Raw genomic sequence first — 23,238 nt, forward strand, 5'->3', positions numbered from 1 at the left:
AGGAGGAGGAGGACGAGGAGGACGACGAGGAGGACGAGGAAGAGGGGGGCAGGAGGAGGGGGAAGAGGAGGACGAGGAGGACGAGGATGAGGAGGACGAGGAGGAGGAGGAGGAGGACGAAAAGGAGGAGGAGCAGGAGGAGGAGGAGGAGCAGGAGCAGGAGGAGGAGGAGCAGGAGCAGGAGGAGGAGGAGGAGGAGAAGGAGGAGGAGGAGGAGGAGACAGATAGGAGATGGGAGGGAGAAAACCCCCAAACCCCAACTTCCATCTTAATGAGCTACAAAGAATCAACTGTGATGCTGGTGAGAGGCAATAAGACAACAGAAGAGGAAACCCACAAAGCCCAAGTTTGGCGCTTTGACAAGAATGACAGAATTATAAACCTTCTACCAGCCTGACCAGGGAAAAGAGATTTTAAGTTTCTAAAACCAGAAATGAGGGGGTGTGCTGCTGGCAGTCTCACGGAAATGACCGTGAATACTGTAATCACCGTCAACAACTGCCCGTCAGCACATCAGAACCCTTTCCAGAAACACACTTTGCTCTAACGCTGACTCAATGGTGAGGTGATGTGTGGCCCTGGGGTCATCCCTCAGTTTCCACAGTGGAGGAGAGACACATATGGCTGGGTCCTAGGCTGAAGCCTTCATGAACTACAAAGAATCAACTGTGCATATGGGGAGTCCTGGAAGGGATGGGCTGGTGGCGATGTGGTCAGGTCGCTGCGGCTTTGAAAGTCTGGGCCCCAGAGGCAAGATGTAGCCTGAGCTTCCTGGGTTCCTTTCATGCCAATCTGTCCTGCCAAGGCCTTACCTGCTGGTCCCTGCACACAGTCCTTGGAGATTTCCTCCATGGCTCCCTCCACACAAATCATGTCCATGAAACCTCATGTGTGTATTAGGTTCTCTGCCAGAGAACAGACTCCAGCCAGACCCACCTCCTCTCCATCTCTGCAGCCACAGTGAGCATCCTATAGACTTAATGGCTCTCCAGTCCTCTTGGGCTACGGTTCCTAATGATTCTTAGCCCCCCCACCCCGCCCCAGCGGAGGCTTAGTATTCAACACAGCAAAGTGCATGTGTTCAGCAGCCCTGCCCTCAGCTCCTCCCGCACTCCTACTTGCCTAACCTTTCCTCAGACCTCTAGTCAAAGAAATGTCCCCAAGCCACAGGCTGGAATAGAGCTGCCTATGAGGGCTGTTCTGACCTGGCAATCTGTTTCATGGCCAGCCCCTGGCCCTAGCAAGAACGTGTTCCACCACCTGAGGGTGGAGCCTGGATTACACAAGGTCCTTGTGGGTGAATGTGATCGGCTCTGAAGCCCTGGCGACTTCTAATGAAGAGGCCATGTGAGATGGTCAGGGCTACAGAAGACAGAACTAGCGGTCCAGCTCACATAACCCCAGGCTTGTGTTAGCTCAGTAGGGCCCCAAATCTCAGTGTTCTGTCTAGGATGACCTCCACCCCAGTATGGGGCAGTAGGGAGGGGTTCTGGAGCCCTTAGAGCAGTGGTTCTCAACCTTCCTAATGCTGCGACCTTTTAATATATTTCCTTATGTCTTGGTGACCGCCCCCAACCACAAAATTATTTTTGTTGCTATTTCCTAACTGTGTTTTGCTGCTGTTGTGAATTGTAATATAAATATCTGTTCTGCGACGGTCTTAGGCAAACCCTGTGAAAGGGTCATTTGACACCTCCCAAAGGGGTCATGACCCACAGGTTGAGAACCACTGTCCTGCAGTAAGGCACTCTCAGCACATCTTCCATGTCTAGCCCAGCACAGGAAGAGGTGGAAGAAGTTTGCCTCAAAGGTGGTGGCAAACATCTCCAGGTTTCCGCTACTCAGTGGGCAGTCTCTGTCCTCTGCCCCCGACCCCAGGGTGTTCTGAGGAGGGAATGACATGCTTTCTCAGAAGCCAGCGTGACTCACGCAGACCCCAGGAGGAGGTGTAGAGGGGGAACAAGGTCAATACTTACTCTCCAGATGGTCCGTCTCCACAGCCACCAGAAAGGCCCACTCATAGTAGCACTTGGCCTGCTGGGGGAGGGCCCGGCGGGTGCACAGTTGGCCCAACCACAGCAGCACCTGGGTGAAGTCCTGGCCACACACACCACTGGGCACCTGGGAGAAGAGCCCCACAGCCTCGCGCAGGTAGTGCTGGGCTAAGCTGCGTGCACCAGCTTGCAGACACAGGGCCCCAAAGTTAGCCAGGACCACTGCCTGGCTCTGCAGGTGGCCCTGGCTGTAGGCCATGTGCAGAGCTTGGAAGTAGCCTTCGGCAGCTGGACGGGTCCTGCCCATCCTCTTCAGGGCCATAGCCACCATGTTCATCATAACACACTCCTGGTCCTTGTTGGCCACAGCTGCGTCCGAGACACACTTCAGGATGTCCATGGCTACTGAGCTCTTCCCACAAAGCATGTGCAGCCAGGCAAGCGCCACCAAGCGGTCCACGACAGAGTGGACCCCAGCTGCAGTGTCAACTTCTGCAGCCTGAGACATGAAGGCAATGGCCTGGCTGTACTGCTGGTGGTGACTGTACAGTTGAGCCAGACTGGCATAGAGTGGCCCACGCAGTGCCTGTCCTGTGCCCGGAGCCAGAGAGGCCAATGCCTGTCTGAGGTAGTAAGCAATCTGGGAGGGAAGGCTATGACTTGCTCTCCTTTGGCTGTTTGGCCCAGGAGCATTATGGAGAACCAGGTCCACACTTCTCAAGGAGCCAGCCAGAGAACACCTAGTCCACAGTGAGGACACCCTGAGGCAGCTCAACGCCAGGTGGGGCAGGCATTTCCGGCCGTAGATGTCTGCCAGAAGCAGGTAACAGTCTTCAGGCCATGAGGCCTGTGGGGTCCCCACATCTCTGTTAAGGCGAAGCAGTCTCTCCAAGTACGGCAGTGCCTCCTCAGGCTGCTTGAGGTGGGTGTAGTGCCTGGCCAGCAGGAAACAGGCCCGGGCCTCAGCCTGTGGGCTGAGGCCACAAATGACCCTGCGCAGTGCATACTTCAGGAGCTCGGCATCTGTGTTGCAGGAGTGGCCGGGTGTCCCCAGGAGCAGCGCTGCGGCCTTGGGTGCCACCTGCACACACTTCTCCGCGTTCTTCTGCTTCAGATACACAGTAGCCAGGCTGCTATACACGGCCGCCACCAGGGAGAGGTCCCTAAAACTTCCCTCCAGAGCCCCCAGTGCCTCTTCAAAGTACACCCGGGCCTGGGATAGTTTGAGCTTTCGGGCACACAGCCGCCCCAGCAGGAGGCAGAGCCTTGCCAGGGCCATGCCCAAATCAACTTTCTTGGCAACTCCTCGGGCCTCTGCTAAGCGTTCGGCCAACTCTTCTTCCTCATCAAAGCCATAGAGTGCAGTGCTCAACCAGGGAAGTGAGATATCGTACAGGCTCCGGAAGTGGGCCCCAAAACCAGGGGCATTCAGGACCTGCAGCAGTGAGTCCAGAGGCTCGGGGTCTGTCCAGTCATCCTCAGGATCCAGGCAGAAGGGAGGCTCCTCAAGGTCCGATGAACTCACCCTGCTGGACACCGCTCCAAGGCTCCAGGATCCTGGGTCTTCGGGGTGGTCAGGGCAGGCCTTGCACTTTTCTAAAATGTTCCTTACCATGTGCAGAGTCTCATGTGGTTCTGGGTTCAGGTGAGGCAGAGACATTTCTAGAAGTCACAAAAGGCCAGGTTGAATCAGCTGTGGACCTGAGTCCCAACTTGACCTGTGTGGTGTCCCCCACCCAAGTGTTCCACTAGCTGCATGTCCCTGTTGCCCCAATTTCTGGATGATACTTTCTGATACCAGTCAGTCAGTCCTGGTTCCTCTTGCCAACCTTCCTGCCCAGAGTTTTCAGAGACCCCCTCCCCCAAATGTTAGAGCAGAAGGGTGGCTTGCAGACAGCTTCTCTTTAGAAAGAACTGAAAGCCACCTAGCCATCTGGCCCACAGTCAGAGTCCAACCTCAGGTGCGTGACTTTGCAGGCTCCCCAGACTCTAGAAGCCAGGAAACCATCAACAGCCAATTGGCACAGCTAGTCAGCACGGCCCCACAGGCTGCCACAGAAAACAGACAAAGTTAAGCAGCATGTGCATCTGTGTGACCGATGTGCCCAGTTTCTAGGGAGGCCAGAAGGCATATGGGGAGCATATCTCAGTGACAGAAAGGGTACCTAGCATGTACATGACTTGGGTTCAGTACTCGGCTTGGGTTCAGTACTCAGCAACACACACACACACACACACACACACATACACAGAAACAAAACTAATGACAGTGATGACAGGGATGTTGTGGTCATTGGCCTCAGCTGTATCATGGGAAAGTGGTAATAGCCTCCTTGGGGAATGATCCCAGGGACAGTTTGTAGATTGGCTATTGAGCACAATCTACCACCACCTGCTAGAGGAACCTTGGTCTCAGAGTGGTGCAGACCCAAAGCCACACTCCTCTAGAGGGGCAGAGTCAGCAGACATGTATTTCCTACTGGGACAACACAGGCCTAACATGGAGTTATTTGGAAGGAAGTGAATGAACAAAAGGCTCTGGGGTTAACCTTTCACTGGGATTAAACAGCCTCTTCGCTCTCAAGTGTGAACGTTAAAATACGCTCTTCCAGAGGACACGGGCTTAGTTCCCTGCACACACAGCAGCCCACAACCAGTCCACTGCGGACCCAATGCCCTTTTTGGGCCTCCATAGACAGCGGGCACACAGGTCACATAGATACACACATGCAGATAAACACACACCTAATATAAAAATAAATCTTTAAAAAACATAGGCTCCAAACAATCTGGACCCAGATGCGGTAGCACACATTTATGGGCCCAGAAGGAAAATCAAGTGTTCAAGACTCTCCCTCACTACATGGAATGTTTAAGGCTGACCAGAGACCAATTTTTCTTTTAAAATCTGTATTTACTATTGTGTAAAGCCTTACAACAGACCTGAGCCTATTGGATTGGTCTTGAAACCCCCAGCCACAGAGGCCTTCCTGACTGGACAGTTGGAGGAGCCCTAGGGCTTCTGTCAGGACCTGGGCAGAGGATGGAACACCCAGGAGAAATGCAGATGGGTATAATCCTAGGGATTATCCCAGGCCCCTCAGGGGCTCACACTTCTAGATTCCCCCATTTAGACCCTCCGCAGAAGGAGATGGCTGCAGTGGAAGATGGTAAAGGTATTCTGGGATGGACCCCAAGAGGGAGGAACCTCTAAGATTAAGTTAGGGGAAGGAGCTCTCTCTCCAACCCATAAATCCAAATGCTACACTCCCCAAGTAGTATAGTCAAGCCCACTGTGGGAAATCTCGGGAGTTACATTTGTCTTGAAAAGGCGTCCACAGCAGTGTGGGCTAGAGCAGGGGAGGGCACTCTGCCTTCTTGGGAGGTCCTGCTGAAGAAGAGGCCTGGGTTCCCAAAGCTTCCAACAGTTATAATAGGACAGCTCCAGGCCACCCATCCCACATTCTCTCACACCCTGTAGAGGTGTGGCATTTGATGGCCAGTGACCATGGTCTCCAATGCTGCTGCCTCTGTCTTATGTTCACACCTGGTGAACCTGAGTTCACACCCAAGACTCAGCCATGAGAAGAGGACCTGACTGAGCCCGCAGGGCAGTACCTACCTCGTTGCTCCAACTGTTCACCCTCAGCTTCTTCTAGCCAGTCTAGGAAAGGGAAAAGGGAAACAGTCACTCATGTCCCTGTGCCCCGTGCTCTGCCTCATGTGGCCAGGTGAACGCAAGCTCTGTAGTCACTAGCTCCTACAAAGGCCAGAGCCAGAGAACTCATGTTCTCAGATGTCTCCAGGCAAGGATGAATGAAGCATGTGTCTTCCTCAGGTGTCCCACCCCACTCCTACTGAAGATGCCTGTGATCCTTATCAGCTTCATGGCATGCACAGGTACAGACAGCAAGCAGCAGAACAAACTGGGTTGAGTTCCTTTTGTGAGTTGCTCTTAACCTAGGGAGGCACTTGAGCCTCAATCCCACTTACTTGGGTGAGCACTAACTGTCTGCTGGATTGCCATAGCAACCAAGTGAGGAAAAGAGCTGAAGAAGGCATGCATTACAGCAGCATGCGGGAGAGGAAGTTGGAAGTTGTGGATCTTCCAATTCCTGGAATTCTAGAGGTCAAGTACCCCAGGGCAACCAACAGCCAGGAAGCCAGTTCTGCCTGGTGCTGGGAGAAGTGAATCTGACCAGTACGGGCAGAAGGACCAGCCTCAGTTCTGGTAAGGGTGCTGTCAGATCACAATAGGACCCCACATTTCCCTGTCCACAGAAGCTGAGGGCCCAGTGTGTCTTCATCTGGTGCTTGGTGACAGGACATAGGCTCCTTTAACACCCAGAGCCTCAGGACTACTTTCTTGTGTCACCAGTCCCTGACATCTCTGGATTCTGAGCCTGATTGTCTGCACCCAACCCTGAGGACACTCCCTTGGTTTGCCTTTCCTTGATCCCTGGTGGGGTTCTCACTGTTTCTTTGGTGAATGGCCTGAGGAAGGCTGCATAGTTGGAAAGGGAGGGGAAGAGAAGGTTCCTAGGGAGCTTGGAAAGAGCCAGAAGCATCCAACCTGTGTCCAAATCTCTTGGGACTAAGGCAACAAACAGTACAACAACCCATTGAGGGCAGGAAGGGCAGAGTCTGACAGTCACGTGTGGCCTTGATCAGACCACTGGGCTCCACCCACTTGCAAAACATTTGGCCCACACCCTTCATGCCAGTTTTTGCTCTTCCAGAAATCTGCCCCAGGGAAGACTCTAGGTTAAAAAGACTTAGCCAGCACAATCTTGTCTCCACAGAAACCAGAGGTGCCACATTCCCTATACCTACCCAGGCTGCACGTGGTACACACATCTGTGCCAGATGTCCTGCTCAGGAGCTGCCGGGCATCCTCATCTGAGAAGTGGCCCTCACTTCTGAAGAATGACCTTTCTTCCTCACTGAGGAAAATTGCACTTTCCAGGCTAGAAAGACAAAAAAAATACCCACCGTATTTAGAAGAACTCATTCTCTCAAAGCCTAGGAGGCCCAGCATGGGTGGGCATATGGGGTCTGGCCAAGAAGGTCATCTTTAGGTTAACCAAGTTTAATGTCATTCCAGGACTTTGGAACAGAGCCACAGGCCAGCTGAGTTTCCCTTTTGTGTGAGCCAGGTGGCTTGCTCCATTGCATTTCCTTGCTCCTATCTCACAGAGGACACACCCCCTGGGAGCTCTGTCCTCTTTGTAGGATGGAGATGTCCAACTCAGGGATCATGGTCAGCAGCCAATTATCTCCACAGTTGAACTTGTGGTTTTGTCTTTTTTGACAAAATTTCACAGTAAGACCTGGTTCTTCTCCCTCATTAGACTGTTGGCCCCACTCAACCTCAATGAAGACACTAAATATAAACCCAGCCTGCCCTTGAGGGGAACTTTGCTAGCCCAAGACTGAGAAAGTCAGTAAACGGTACGGAGGAGCTCAGAAGTTAACAGAACTCTCATTGACGATTGAGTCTGTTTCCCAGACACGGCCATCTACAACTCAAGTTCCAGGGAATTCAATGCCCTCTTCTAGCTGCCACAGGCATCAAGCACCCATGTGTGTACAGACGGACACATATGCAGGCAAAACACTCGTACACATAAAATAAAACGATCTCTCTAGATAGATAGATAGATAGATAGATAGATAGATAGATAGATAGATAGACAGACAGACAGACAGACAGACAGACAGACAGACAGACAGGGAGATTATAAAGGTCCTGGGAAGGGGAGTACCAAGCAGATTCTCAAACACCACTGAACTGTCCCCTGTGAAACTACTATCCTTCGCACAGTACCCAACACAAAGACAGGGCTCATGTGGCCAAAAGGAAACAGGGACGGGACAGAGGCACAAAGGGAAGAAGATGGAGAAAGGAGGCAATTTTGCCTGTAGGAGGAAGTCAGCAGGGCACTGTGAAACTAACATACATCCAAGAAACCACAGCACAGCTTCTAGCCTCTACCCAGCAAGCCACTGCTTCAGAAACAGATGAGAGGAAGAGGTGACTGAAGGCTGTTAGGGTGGAGTGGGTGACACAGTGAGTGTGACAGCATGCTGGAGTCATCTTTGTTTGTGAACAGCATGCTGGTGAGGTGTCTTGGGTTTGACACCTGTCCTGTGGTTATACTTGAGATCCTGGCGTCAAGAAGGGCTTCTGTCATGGGGCAAGGACCCTAACTAGTATAACTTATCCTCAAAGGCCCTGAGGACAAACTGAAGGAAGAGAGAGAAAAGAGAAAGCAACCAAGGTGGCTGTGTTTTCCTTACCTGTTCTGTAAGTCTGAGATCACATCAAGACAGAAGAAGAGAGGAACCACTGGGCTGCTACCAAGCAGGGAGCTCTCAGGTTAAGGGCAGAAGAGACACCAGGAATATTAGAGTGACAGAGAGGTGGATACAGTCCTTTGCTGTGAAAGATGATGTCAACACCCCCAACACTCTGAGGAGACAGGGAAGAACGGACCAGACCCGAGCTCTTCCAACCCGGAATTCTGTTAAATTCAGAACTGTTGAAGCCACAAGGATCCCACATCTGTCAAAAGGCCCAGCGATAGAGGAGACATTCTTTATAGAGCTGTGCCATCTCTGGAGTGAAAAGACCTTGAGACACAAGACACAAGACACACTGTTGTCTCAAGAAACAGCTGAGTTAATGAGGTCACCATAACGTGACACTGCGCAATCCAGGAGAGCCCAGAATTCTGTTGCTGGAGCTGAGTGTAGAGTGTGTCCCACAAGGTGTGTGGAAAGACTGCGCCTTCCATCCGTGCACGCTAACATTTCGATAGGGTACCAGGAAATGCTACTCTAAATATGATCAGCACACAGGCCCTGTCAGTGTCCTCCTGCTCTGACTGACAGGTGGGATGCTTTAAATCACAGGATGGGACAGAAGGGAGAGGACTCCGTGATGGCAGCTGCCTTAGGGACTGCATCTGAGAGCTGTCTATGGCATCCAGTTCCCAGCAAGCTCACTGAAACATGTCCAGTTTGAGGATGGCATGGCTATAGAGGAGACGGGAGCAGAAAATAGGGCTCTCTGTATATACCTGTATCTCCAGGCTCCTTGAGTGAGGTCTTGTCAAAGGAAACCATGAGCTGACCAAGGATAGCCTCAGTTATTCTCATTGGCCACTCTCCAAAGACTCCCCACCCACGATTGCTCAAGGCTGTACAGAGTTTAGCCCAGAAATGACCAAAGCAGTCCTCTGGAAGTTCCCTCATATGGAGCAAATGCAGACAGGGCTCTCAGGGCCAGAACAGGGCCAGGGATTGGTGATTATGGATGGGGTTATAGGCTGGCAGGCCCCTAAAGGACCAGGTAACAATGAAGAGTCACCTACATCTGTTCAGAGCCAAGAAAAGGTGAGCTGTCTTGTAGCTAGCCTCTGGGGAGCTGATGGCAAGTAAGATCTGAGGCCATGGAGACCAGGCCTAGAAGCTTTGCAGGGCCGTCTCCCTAGAACTGGAAGGCAACTGGTTTTGGAAATTAGGTTTCTATGGCTGTGACTAGCTAAGCTGAGGCAGACAGGAGCTGGTGGGATGCACAGTAGGACAGCAAGTGTCTCACAGGAGACAGACAAGGATAAAGAGACAGCAGGAACTTGAAGGATTCAGCAGAAGGCAGGGAGGAGACGACCAGTAGGAGTGAGGCTTGACAGGTTGGGGTGCTCTACACAGCCACAGCTGCTCAGCTGCTCTATCTCTCTGCCTCAGGCTCCCACCATGGAGTCCATACCTAGCATGTGGCACTTTTCATCAAAACTGTAGAACTGACACTGCACATAGGCACACTGTACAGTCACACAGTGCCCTCTGGTGGCACCCTGGAAGGGCTGAGACAGGCCCAGTGTAGGAGCGGGAAGAAGCCGCCCAGGACAGTGCACTGGTGGTTCCTGAGAAGCTAATAGAGGGTGGCAGGGTCCCCGCAGGAGCAGTGTGGGGTTCAGGAAAGGGGCCTCTGCCACTCACTCAGATGCCGGGCCCTGCATGCTGACGAGGCCAGTCCTCACAAAGCCCACCTGGCCAGAGGCCATGTGCCGGCCCACACACCAGGGCAGGCCAGGCACCTGGGCACCGATGATCTCAATGACATCACCAACTCTGAAGGACATCTCTTCGGGGCCTGAGCCCTGGAAGTCGGCTATCGCAGAGGCCAGGCCAAATCCTGCAGAAAGAAGGCTGTGTGGTCAGAACTGAGGCCTTGTGGGCACAGAGGGTAGCCTCAGACACATGCTGGTGCCCCTGACTGCATGGCCAGAGGAATGTGAAATGAAGCCTGATTCTGGAGGTTGGTGGTCCTCAGAGGGGCAGTTTGATCCTCATACCATATGGCCACTGAGGCTGAGACACTGGTGAACACTGCCCTGGACCACCAGCCTCCAAGCACAGATCTCTGCCTCATGCAGCTTAGACTTTAGGCTCTCCCATCACCCACAGGGCTCTGTGTATACTTAGCAGACACAGGGATCATCCAAACACCAGTTGGCTCCGAAGAGACCAAAGAAATCTGCTTCCTCTTGTGCCCCCAGGAGCTAAAGGGGAGGCCACAGGATTAGCTCCTCACAGGGAAGGCCCAGGGCAGGACCAGATAGCCTATCCATCCTCCATCCTGGACTCCATCCCATCCCATAGATTCTACCAGAGTCCAGCCAACCAGCCAAGCCTAGGGTCTCCCAATGAACTAGTCTCAATGAGGTATCTTGTGATATCACATTCCTGGCTCTGTGGGGTGGGAGAAGAGTCTCAGTCTATTTCTCCAGGTGCTGAGAAATTTAGTTGAACCCTGAACCTCTCTGAGCTTTAGGTAATCCTGAGTATTGTAGAAGGGATTCTAGCTTCCTCTTCTGGCTTAGGGGACATTCAGGACAAATGCAGAAACTTCCAGAATAGTAGTCTTGGCCACCTTCTTCAGCTGCCTCTCCCCCAAGGATGGAAGTCTGACACTCACTCATGAGCTGGGCATCAGGTGTCCCAGGTCCACTCATGGATTCATCGATGGGATCCCATGGGACCCTGAGAGTCCACCTGGAGTAGGGAGAAGAGATCTATGCTGTAGAGTCTCCAACAGGGGACAGGTATATCCTCTAGACTACTTAGGAGCAACAGCCCTTGGGAACACACATGAATCCCACCCCTCCTTCAATATACTTGCCCAGATGTGCAGCCCTGAGGCTGCTGTGTGTACCTCTAGGTAGGTACCTCACCATAGGGGATACTGCCACCTGTTACCATAGGCCCTGCAGATCCCACCCTCACCCCCCCACCCCCAAGCGCATGCCCTGCCACTCTCCTGGAGTAGGTAGGGCCAACAGGGTGTGAAGGCCTGCCAGCCTAGGCAAAGGCCTGAATTTCAACTCTGGGCCTCCTGGATTCTCATCTGCTGTATGGGCTGGGTCAACTGACCCTGCCTTGGAACCTAACTTCTCCAGAAATCTTGACTGATTGCTGCAGGCCCTCTTCCGTTGAGAACCTTACACTGAAGAGCAGACTGTATCCCCTGATGGAGCCACCATTAGCCCCAGTGCCTAGGAAGTGTTCCAGGGAGAAACTCCTTTCCCCAAGGAGAGCCCTCCAGCCACAGCTGTTACTTCAAAGGCCTGGTCACCTAGGAGGTGAGGTTTCTCCTTTAGCTTTGGTGGCCAGGAAGCCCCTAGCAAGCTTGCACTCCCTACACAGCAGTGAACAGGAGTTCCCATGTTCCCTCTCCTCAAGACCTCTGGCTTTACTTCCTCCAGTCTTTCTTCATGCAGATTTCTGTGTCTGGGCCTCGAATGTGATCCTCCAGAGTGAGCACGGCAAGTAGCATGTGCTACGTTCAACTCTGCCCTCGCCTCCTGGGCAGTAGCGCCTAGGAGACACCACTGCTCCTCCAAGCAGACGGATGCCTGACTGTACTTCCAGCCACACTACAGGAAGCAGCAGGAGGGCACAGAGGGCTCTGTCCTCTGCCTGTCTCATATGTCTCTCTGGACACCCAGCATCTACAGATAGAGTAGGGTCTAGTAGGCCCCACACCACCCAGGGCCTCAGGATAAAAGGTTCCAGTTTGGTACCTACTGGTGAAAAGGTGTCAAGGGCTCTGGTTCGGCCTCTGCTGCTTCCACCTTGGAGGATACGCTGGGTGTGGGGGATGAAGAGTCTGTTTCCAAGATTGCCACTCCCAGAGGGACCCCCAAAGCCCGTCTGAGGGTCTGGGAGCCCTTCCCTGCACCTTGGGGTCCCATCGTCCTTCTTACACGGTGGTCAGGACACAGAACAAAGAAAGACCCTTTGGAAGGACAGAGATGGTCATCAGGGTGACCAGCAGGATAGTTATGGCTCTGTTAAACAGGAAAGCTGCCAGTCCCAGCCCCAAGACCCACAGTGATGAGAACAGCGCCCCATGCAGGAGCCCACTCCACCCTCTTCTTCCCAGGACACCCATGTCTGGAGGCCCAAAGGAAGTCCCTGCCTCACTTCAGCTGAGGCCGTGAGGCCGACTAGGGCTCTCTCTAGGCCTTAGTCCCCACCTGCACTATTCAGAGATAGATATGGGATTCCTATGTTCCTTAGTTCTTGGAGGGAGGTTTGCCTCATCTGGGTGTCCACCTATGGCCAGAGAGGTAAAGCAGCCCCGAGGTTCCTTCCTGGGGACTCAAGGCCCTTCCTCTATGAGACCAAGAGCTCAAAATAGGGGCAAGTGTGAGCATGGCAGACAAACCCTTTCTCACCTTTTGGGGGAGCCATAAACAGTTTTTAACCAATGACAATGTATAGGGCATCTTATGCTACACTGTCCCCCACCCAAGACCCTCCGGTTCCCCCAGAGTGTCCCCAGCCTGGTGTGATTTAACCAAGGGCACCATTGCTGCCTACCTTCCTGTGTGAGGAGGCTCTTGTGCGTCTGCTTCAAGGCATCCTTGTTTACATACATGAGGATGGCAGTCTCCTCTTCCTCGCTTGCGGAAAGCAGCCAGAAGGTCTGGTCCACCAGCAGGTTCTCCAGGCAGTGGTGTGTGAAACCTGCAAGGCCAGGCTTGTCACCAACAGGCTCGGAGGGGCAGGGGACCCCAAGACCTCAAATACCAGACCTGGAGAGGACCCTGATACACTATTCTTCCCTGGGAATCTCCCAGCACCTCCATACTCTATGGAGCCCTATCTCACTGTCCTGGCTGTTAGGGTTACACCTGTATACCCATTGTATCATCTGTCCTTGCTATGCCTTAGGATTCAGAGATGTCAAGGGTTCAGAGCCCTGAAGGCACTCTGTGATGCCCATGCCCCAGTGTCACGGCCAGTGCCCTCTATGACCATTTCCACCACTCCTGCGCAGGCCTGTGGGATGCTGGGTGTCACCACTTGCACAGAGACCATCCCTTTATCGAGTCCTGCTTAGCTGGGAGGCACAGCCACACTCCCTGAAGTCAGGGCAAATGCAGAGAGAACCTTTCATTTTCAACAAATGTGGGTGGACATTGAGGACAGGAACTAAACAGGCATTGTCTTCAAGATACAGTCCCCAGTGGTGCCCAGAGGGTGGACAAAGGACAAGCTGACTCATGAGACTGAGCTACACACCAATGTCTGGTGGCTCCTCCCCTCCTTCCTGGAGTGCCAAGAAATGTGACCCAATGGCCTCCACAGAGATACACAGAGATACAGCCACAGGTGTGAACACATCGTTGTCATCTACAAAGTTTTAAAAATCACACTGGAAAACACTGCACAATCAATTTCTTTTTTTTTTTTCTTTTTTTTTTTTTTTTTGGTTTTTCGAGACAGGGTTTCTCTGTGTAGCCCTGGCTGTCCTGGAACTCACTCTGTAGACCATGCTGGCCTCGAACTCAGAAATCCGCCTGTCTCTGCTTCCCAAGTGCTGGGATTAAAGACGTGCGCCACCACCGCCTGGCTGCACAATCGATTTCTTAAAATCTCATGGCTTTTGGTTTGGTCTGGTTTGGTTTGATTTTTCCAGTGTTTCTCTGTGTAGCCCTGGCCGTCCTAGAACTCTCTCTTTAGACCAGGCTGGCCTTGAACTCAGAGACTCATCTGCCTCTCCCTCTTGAGTGCTGGGATCAAAGGGTGTGTGATCACTGCCCAGCTAAAACCTCATGGTTTAAGTAAATTTATGAGTTTGTGTTGGCCCACATTCCTGGACTGCATGTAGCTCACAGGCTTTAGGCCAAGGTCAAGACAGCAGGCATACCAGGGTGTGTCGGGTGCAAGAGTCCAGCCTCCCTCTGAGAAATGCAGGGAGGGACCACAAAGCTCAGTTCCGTATCCTGCAGCAAAGCCCTGATTTCCCACAGTCTGGCCCATGTGTTTTTGTTTCTGTTTTTCCTGGAGTCTAGAGTGATGTGATGCCAAGGTCGCCCAAGAGGGGGCGCCACACCCTACTGTGGGAAGGCGGCTGTCTTACCAAGAGCATGATAGGTAGAAAACTTCCAGATTTCTTCAAAAGTCTTAAATGTCACCACAATCCGGTCCTGGTCACTGTGGATGGACAGCAGCCTGGCTGACAGTTCCTTAAAAGGAAAAGACAGTAAGTGAATGATAATATGCATCCAGTCATTAGAGAACAGGTGTGTGTTCCTGGAGAGAATTTACAGGACCGCTATGATTGGGGTGACAAGGGGGGAGGGGAGGGCTCGTTCCCTTACATTTCGAGAATTCTTTATCATTATCGGCTTGACAGGAAAAAAACTAAATAAAAATAAAGCTACTTCTTGTTTAAAACCCACTGCCTGTATGCCTGTAAGTAGTCAGGTAGGATCCAAACCTTGGAGCCAGCAGCCCAGAGGTACCGTTTGCAAAGCAGATAAAGGGCTGGGGGCTGTACTAGGGGCTTGATGTCGGTTATCTGATATAGCAGAAGACAATAATCTAAGCGTTTCCAGCGAATCGCTAAGAAGCTGGTTTCACACAGGCCACGACACTGGGCCCCAAGTCTATCGATGGTGACACACAGCCCTTAAGCAGACCGGCACTGGGCCCTACCCTCTCCCTCACTGTTCTCTGAGTGCTCTTCCAGATCTACCACCTTCCTCTTCTGTCCTTGCCATGAAGGGAGGTGTCCCCACTTGCTCCCCAGGCTCCTAAGGGCTGACTCACTCCAAGCACACGGGCCACTTCCCGGCTGTCATTCTCCAGCAGGCGGAGTCGGCTGCGCAGGGCCTGCTGCAGGCTGGGGCTCCGCAGTCCACTCTTCCGTCTCACCGCCAACAGTTGCAGGGTCAGGTCTGGAGGAGCAGGAAGTGGGTGAGGCAGCTTGTCTGGCCCTGATGGGTGGCAAATGCTACCCACCAGCTTCTAACCTTCAACAGAGGCCAATAATCCATGATGCCTGGAAAGGCATGAATAGCCAGCTATTCCCTCAACTGACAGTGTCATTTAATAGGGGGCAGGACCCGGGGCTACTGTTTACCTCTCCAGCCTCAGTTTCCATAGCTGTGCCTGCCCTTCCCAGGAAGAAGGGGATTCATGTTCCATTCCTCCCATGGAGCAGCAAAGAGTACCCATTCAGCCAGGGTCCCTTGGTAACTGTAATGAAGCTTCAGGCTCCCACTCCTACAATCCAGCTTCAGATGTAGGTACACCTCACACCACCACCACAGGGATGGCCAGGCACTCTGAAGCCTCCACACCAGCTCTTTCTTATCTGTACAAGGGCCCCACCCTCACACCTTAACAATCTACCACCAGTCCGAACCCTTGCCCCTGACCGCCCTTAAAATGCATTGGCCAGGAAGGAGCAACTGAGCTGCAGCTAGCTTGCCTGGGCTTCCCTCAGACAGTGTTCCAATCTCTACACAGCCAGACCCTTGTGCACTGGCCTGGCTCCTAGCCCTGTAGAGCAGCATGGTCTGGTGGGTCTTTCTTCATGATGGATAATATCCCATTGGCCTGCACCTTGCCTGCAGTGACCACCCGGCATTTGGGGCTGCAGGGCTCTTGACAGCTGCTCAGAGTGACTGAGAGACCAACCTTTTCATATATTCCAGTAAATCTGAATACACACTGCCCATGTGATCAGTGTCCCCACCCCCAGCAAAATAAAATCTGTCGGTCCCGTGTGGGCCTCTCTGCTGCTTCAAGGTATCAAGGCCCTGTCCTGGGTCCTTTCTAGATCACTGTCCCTGTTGGCTGGATGCCACCTTTTCTGGCTCCTAATCTGGGATGGGTCTCCCTCCCCCACAACCATCTTCTCTAATGACTCTTGTCCCAGATTCCAGGCTCTTGAGCAGGCAATTTGTCTGTCCTAGGGTTTGGAAATGCTGAGAAAATTGGCCCCCTGACTCTCAAGGTCCAAGTGAAACTGCCAGGGACTGGCAGCAGCCTCCTGGGGTGGGGCGAGGGCTATTCTCTCCATGGAGGATTCCAAGCATGAGAAGGAGGAGGAGGAGGAGGAGGAGGAGGAGGAGGAGGAGGAGGAGAGGAAAGGGAGGGAGGGAGGGCGGGAGGGAGGGAGGGAGAGAGAGAGAGAGAGAGAGAGAGAGAGAGAGAGAGCATGGTTCTCACATCCTTGGGACAATCCCAAAGGATTGTATCTTCTGATATCAATGTTCTTATCCAAGGTTGGGAGGTGTTCAGGGGCTGAGCAGTGTAGCTTCTAGAATCTCACATTTCACAGGGCTGTGATCACTTTTGAAGGCCCTCTTCCCTACAAGGGCAGGCTCTTCATTTACAATCCCACATGCACCCTAAGTGACTGTGGGCAGCACTGACCACCCCAAAGGAAAACCCAAGCAAGGATGACCATCACAGAGAAAGTTAAGTTCAGTCACATAGCTGAATGCTCAGGTTCCCCACAGCTGGAGACAACAGTGAGGCTCCAAGGACAAGGGGAGCTTCCTTACTCCAAATCTGTGTGCAGTGCTTCCCAAATGTCCTCAATAGATACTAAAGATACAGAGGCTAGCCCAGGCTGACCCCGGCCTTCCAGCCTTTTTGCGTGTGGAGACATTTAGAATCTGAGGCCTCTCCTCTCAGGACTCTGAAGCAGGAACCTACATTTGACATGTTCCAGATAACGATAATGCAGGAAGCTTCAAGCCCCAAGAGGAAAGCCCTTAGTGGATGCTTGCAGGCTTTCGAGGCTCTCCATGCTTGCTTATCATGTGACTTGGAGTGACCCCTCCCAAGGCCTTGGTCTTTAGCTTGTGTTGAGAGATGTTGGGCCTTCAGGAGGGAGGTAGGGCCTAAGCTCGGTGTGGTGCCTCATGCCTATAATTGCAGCACACAGGAGGCTAAGACAGGATGATTGCCTTGAGTTTGAGGCCAGTCTGGTTTTACAGAAGGAGACCCTGTCTCAAAAATATGAAAACAAAGCAGGTAGGGCTCAGTGGGAGAATGGAGGGAGACACCAGGACCTGTGTCTTCTCTTTCGATTTCCAGCCACAGGCACATGCTGTTTCCAGACACATGCTCCTTCCCACTGTGACACCTCAGGATACTGCCCATGTCCCATGGCTCTGCCCATTCTCTGACTCTGTCCTCCTTAACAGATGTCTTTCCAGATGCAAAGGTTGTGTGTCTAAAATTGACCCCATGTCCAAAGCAAGGGGCAAGCCAGCCGTGATGAGCAGGAACCCCATTCTACACGCCTACCTCTGTTACGGTACTAGCCAAGGACACAGACACTGCAGGTTTGGCCTGTTGTGAGACTTAGGCCCTGGTGCTCACCTGTCGGATACACTGTCGTTTGACTGGAAGGGGGTTCAGCAGCCTGCCCGACCATGCTGCAGGGAGGAGCCACATCTGCAACACACCGGGTGATTGTGATTAGAGGGGCAAGCAATTCTCCAAACAACCTGGTCTCTCAGGTAGAAGGTGTTGGGAATCACTGGACTCTTTTCTCGTCAGCCACCCAGGATGTCTTCACAAAAACCCCTAAATGGGATAGGCTGTTGGCCTAACAGCATGCTGCAAGAGGCCAGGCCAAACCCTGCAACCCAGTTCTGGAACCCAACATGGACATTGGAGTGAATGCAGGTGCAGTCAGTCAGGGTATAAAGCTTCTGCTTTGGGACACTGTCCACATCCCATGGCTCTGCCCCCTCTCCAAGTTCAGATCTCTGCCTCCTTCCCCTTTACCAGATGTCTTTGCGGATGCAAGGGTAGGATGTCTAAAATTTGCTCCCCAACAATTCAGAAAAAAATAGCATGTCTATATATACATACACACACACTCAGAGTGCGATGCAGTAAACACGGATTCACATTCACTGAAGGAGATGAGGTCATTTACTCTGTTTCTTGTGACTTCTGATGTGCCTCTGCCCCCAACCCCACCCCCAGGACTCGGGAGCTGAAAATGGTCTATCCACGGTGCAGTCTTTCTGCTGGCAGCCATTTGAAGTCCATAGGCTGGATCAGCTTGGTTACAGTCGTTCTGGTGCCATGGTATGGGTGGTGGTGGTGATGATGGTGGTGGTGGGGATTAATTCACAACCCAGCTATTCCAATTCCTAAGCATCTCAAAAGCAATGAAGCATGGGGTCTGTACAAAGACATAAACCTGAATGTTCACAGCATCCCAACCAGGGAAACCAGCAGGTGAGCTGTCTCCCCTGGTAAAGCCACTTGCCAGCGAGCCTGATAATTTGCATTCAGTCTCTGGGACGCACAGCCCAGCCCCCCCCCCCCCAGGGGAAGTATCTGGCTCCACAGTCCCCGAATGCTTCCCAAGCTCTCCTCAGCTCTGAGACTGGCAATCTTTCCCTGGGTGGCTGATTCCAGTGCTGACTGTCAGGATTTCCCGGCTTATCTGCATGTTCCCCTCTGTTTTTCCTGCCCAGGCCTCTCTGGAAGGAGATCTATAGGGAGCTGTGGGTTCCTCAGGCCCATGCCCCACCCAACCCTCCCTTCCTGGGAGGACCATTTCCTGTTTGTGAGTCAGTACTAGACCACCAGGCTCCTCCTCCTCTTGAGCCAGGGGCAGAAGGACCAAATAACAGGTCTAAAATCTGCAGGTGCCCTGCCTCCACATAGCTCGGTCTGAGTGGGGCCTGCCTGGAAGCTTAGGGCTCTCTTCTCCTAGCTTGTCATTCATAACGTGTCAATTAGGAGTGACTGAGCTTGTAGTACTTGGCTGTCCCTGGAGGCCAGAGACAAGATAGCTGAGCAAGTGTCAGAGTCATACAATGTGAGGAAGCTTAGGAGGGGAAGGGCCTGTCCTTCTCTGCTCTCCTCTCTGTCAGGGCCCAAGGGTGGCAGTGATGGGGTTGTTGGAGTTGCTAAGGTTTTCCAAGTGGGGGAAACTGAGGCCCAAGGCTAGAAGCAGCCTATGGACAACCATGATGAGAACCAGGGCCCCAGGAGTACAGGCCCCATCTGGCTTCTACATCATAGCCGCTTGCCTGGATCGTCACATAGCACGTGTCACCGCCCAGGCCTCAGGAAAAGACTCCATTCCTGGTGTGGCCCCTGATCACTCTAGAGCCCAGGCCTAGGTTTGCCTTGTGGGACGGCACTCCAGCCGGAGGAATGGAGAAGTCCATGAGGACAAGGTGAGATAGTACTATGCAGGCTTGGCCATCCAGAGGAACAAGTTGTCCCGGGGCAACTTAGCTATCACTGAGGTTCCTAGAGAGGCTCCTGGTCAGCTGAGGACTCCCTAGGGCTAGCTGCAGTGCACTCAGCCTAGAAGCCTGGATTAGTTCAGGACTGATCATCTGTTGTGGTGGGGGAGGGGATATCTGTATGCCAGAGGATGGCCCTCTGCTTAGCCCACAGTATGGCTAAGCCAGTGGGCCCAATGAGCAGTGCCAGAGTGCCCATGTCAGCCCTGTTGGCATGGAGGATTAGAAGGATATATACTGGATGGACAGATGGACATGAGAATATGGTGGGCTTCAGCTTCTGTACTCACCACCTCTCACTGTTGCCTCCACCTCCTCAGGCCCTGTTCTCTCTTGGCCAGTAGACAAGCCCATGGCTACACTCTGGATCTGGTCTTCGGGGTTACAGCCTCCTGGGGGCTCCTCAGGGCCCTGTCCCATGGTGGACAGCTCCTCAGAAGTTGTCTCCTCCTCCCTGAAGCTCCTCATGATGCACAGTGGCCTCAAGGCCAAGCGCTGGGCATGTTGCTGGCCTTCTGTGGAGAGAGGACAGTGGTCAGCAGAGAGTCCTCTTAGTGATGGACATGATGTAGCTGTTAGCCAGGTCAAGAGGAGCAGAAACTGGCAATATAGGGTACCCAGCATCTCCAAGATCCAGCAGTGGGCTTCACTTGCCATAGGTGACCACAGGACAGTCTGGTGAGCAGACCCACAGGCTTCTTCTGCTCGTCCCTTCCATGCCTCAGGCCATCTCACCCACATCTTCAGTCCCTCATGTTTGCCACGTTTTTACTAAGCCAGAGCCTCTCTGTACAGAGGCTGCTATTTCTGCCCAGAGAACCCAAACCCTTTGCCAAGTGAATCCCCATGCAACTTTTCAGAGCTCGACTTGGCAACTTGCTCCCCAGCTTAGTCAAACAGCTGAAGTAGGTGTCATCAGAGGTGGACACCAACATGGGCATTAAATTGACATCACCTCATCAGCCAATCAGAAGTCCTTGCACATAGTGTGGGTGGGGGCCAGGGTGCCTCCCCTCTTGCTCTCCAGGAGGTCTCTGAGAAAGGACTCAGAGGCTGACCTGAGATAGCTGCTCAAACATCCTTGCAGATGATTCAACACCTGTACAGGATGCTATGGGGACAGAAACGAGCCCGAGTTTCCACCAGACGCCTGTAGATCCTGGTTTTCAGGTACACAGCCACACACCTTAGCTAGCCAGGGCTGAGGGAATTTACTCAGAGTGGGAAGAAGGAAGGAAGAAAAGAGAATGAAAGGGGAGGTGGAGGGTGGAAGGAAAATGAAAAAGAAGGGAAGGGGAGAGACCACATCTCACTGTGAGCGGAGGAAGGGATCTTGGTTTGTATGTTATGTGGTTCCAGTTCCCATGACCTCAGCTTTACCAGTGACCCCAGGACCTGTCATTGGGCCTCACTCTTCCCTGGTATCAGAAGTGAGAGAGAGATGATGTAACCAACAGCCCATGTTCTTGGATTATTCTATGAGCCATCAGAGGGGCACAGGACACCAAATGCAAGTAAGTCAATGGCAGGGGCCACAGACAGGGCCACGGAGCACAGGTTAGGCTCTCAGCCTTGGTAACTGTGACAGGCCTAGCCATAACACCCTCAGAGAGGGCAAAAGGCCCTGTGCAGAGAGGTTGGCTGAACAGTTCTGAACACCCCAGCCCATAAGCCTGACTTGCCTCAGGCCAGATTACCTGCTGAGAGTTGGGGCTTCTATCTCTGTTAACAGAGCAGCCAGGGAGACACCTTCTTACTGAGTCCATAGTCTGACCCTTTCTTACTACATCCTGAGGAGCAAGGTGCCCCAAAACAGACCCAGAAACCCACTTGGCAGGATAGAACCAGTGTTCACATGTGCCACCAACTGCTACCAAGCCAGTATCACCACTTGAATGGTCCATCTTTAGTGATTTGTGGTGAGGAACTCCCCCAGCAGAGGTAGACAGGGAAGCAGAGCACCTGGGCTCCATCCAGATCTAGGATAGCGGCCACGGGACTAGAATGGGCAGGTCTATGATGAAGGGAAGCTGACCTGCCATTAAAACCTTTACCCAGCACTAAAGGGTGTCAGTCCTGCCATGCCTAGGGCTTTGTTCACTGTTTGTGCAGAGCGTAGTGGGGAGGAGAGGCTGGAGGTAGAGAGGCCATGGGTGCCAGGTTGATCTTCTACCAAAAGTAGGACGGTGGAGACTTATTGTATATCAGGCGCATCAGGACCACCTGGCTCCTTCCTGCTTCTTCCCGCAAGAACTGGCCAAGTGCACAGAACTGGGTCACCCACCCAGCCTTGTCTTCGGAAGGTTCCCAGAGTAACACAGGCAACAGATCTGCTTACCAGTCAGTCATCTCCTGCCAGGGCCTCAGACAGGCTTCTATAGCCAAGGCCCATGCAACTTCTCACTTTACAGATGGAGAAACTGAGGCTTCAGATATAGCGTTCCCATGTGCACAAAACTTCCACTGGTGCCCATTTCTAGTGGCAGAGGGGCACATGGAACTCCGGTCATTCTGGCTGGTGCTGACTATGAGCCTGAATGCCTCCGACCTGCCAGGCACTGTTGCTTTCAAGAGGTTGGCCATCTCAGGGGAAGGACTTTCCCTGGGAGCTGCCTGCCCACAGGGACTCCAGCAGGGATTTGGTACAGAGTGACAGAACCTTACGTGGATGAATCAGGAATGGGAGGAGGTTGGTGCAAGTCCCCATGGGTGCTGCTGGTACCATGAGGACTTGCTGGCCTAGCTCAGGGCATCTTCTGCAGAACAGGGGTGGTAGGACCCCATTCTGAAGCCTTCTGTTGTTTCAACAAGCACTTATGCCCCCTACTCTGTGCCAGGCTGGGTACCAAGCCGAGAGCATTTGGGAAATCAGGCATCCAGCAGGCAGTGACATAGGTATGAGAAGACAGGGTTGCCCAGCCCTGGGGGTAGCAGAATGGTGACTAGGTAGCTGGAAAGGAAGAGGGGCTCATAGAGAAGAGACTTGGGTCCCCAGAAGGCAAGGGTTAGTAGAAACTGCAGCCCCAGTCCCTGGAAGTGGCCTTGATGATCCATCAAGCCAGTCACCTACCTAGCCACCTGCCTTTCATGGAACCATCGTCAAATCTTTACTCTGTGCCAGAAGGCCAAGATCTGGGATAGGCAGATAGGAAGGAGGTATCTCATACCAAAAGCACCAAGGGGATCCCGCATCCCTGCAGACACCTGAACACCTCGATACTCAATCCCAAGGAGGGGTAAAACCAACAACAAAACAAAACTTCAGGCACCAGGGGCCTGGCATGGTCCAGTTCTCAACAACCCAGAGACAGAAGTATGTACCAAATCTGCTCTCCTGTCCCCTGTCTTAAGGCACCATCCATCCCAGCTGGTCATGCCTGAGATCCTCCAGGGCATCCTTCAGGCTTTGGACCAGTCCCCAGCCTGACCCCAGCCTAAGTCCTGTCTGAGCCTGGACTTCTGTCCTTTCCTGACTTGTTCTGCCAAACTATCACCCTGGTTCCTACCACTGCAGAGGCCTTCTGTCTTGCCCAGATCTGTAAGGACCAGATGGTACATGCCCAAGGGGTAGGTGACCCTTCATTTTCTCTGGTATAACATCAGGGACCTCAACCCAGTCTCTCTCTCTCTCTCTCTCTCTCTCTCTC

At 52.9% G+C, this 23,238-nt stretch overlaps 1 protein-coding gene across 2 annotated transcripts in view; it reads right to left on the minus strand.

Annotated features, from left to right (window-relative positions):
- Sh3tc1 (SH3 domain and tetratricopeptide repeats 1) overlaps positions 1-23,238 on the minus strand; it is a 45,579-nt gene that overhangs the window by 8,111 nt on the left and 14,230 nt on the right. For both annotated transcript variants that reach the window (XM_031341769.1, XM_031341768.1), the window contains exons 2-12: positions 19,882-20,106; positions 17,694-17,768; positions 15,123-15,250; positions 14,431-14,536; positions 12,885-13,031; positions 12,087-12,297; positions 10,978-11,054; positions 9,999-10,194; positions 6,828-6,961; positions 5,617-5,658; positions 1,977-3,656 (exon numbers count right to left, since the gene is read on the minus strand). In XM_031341769.1, coding sequence (XP_031197629.1) covers positions 1,977-3,656; positions 5,617-5,658; positions 6,828-6,961; positions 9,999-10,194; positions 10,978-11,054; positions 12,087-12,297; positions 12,885-13,031; positions 14,431-14,536; positions 15,123-15,250; positions 17,694-17,768; positions 19,882-20,059 — 2,974 coding nt within the window. In that variant the 5' untranslated portion in view covers positions 20,060-20,106. The remainder of the gene's footprint in view (positions 1-1,976; positions 3,657-5,616; positions 5,659-6,827; positions 6,962-9,998; positions 10,195-10,977; positions 11,055-12,086; positions 12,298-12,884; positions 13,032-14,430; positions 14,537-15,122; positions 15,251-17,693; positions 17,769-19,881; positions 20,107-23,238) is intronic.

Source organism: Mastomys coucha, unplaced genomic scaffold, assembly GCF_008632895.1.
Source record: "Mastomys coucha isolate ucsf_1 unplaced genomic scaffold, UCSF_Mcou_1 pScaffold22, whole genome shotgun sequence".
Taxonomy (NCBI): Eukaryota; Metazoa; Chordata; class Mammalia; order Rodentia; family Muridae; genus Mastomys; species Mastomys coucha.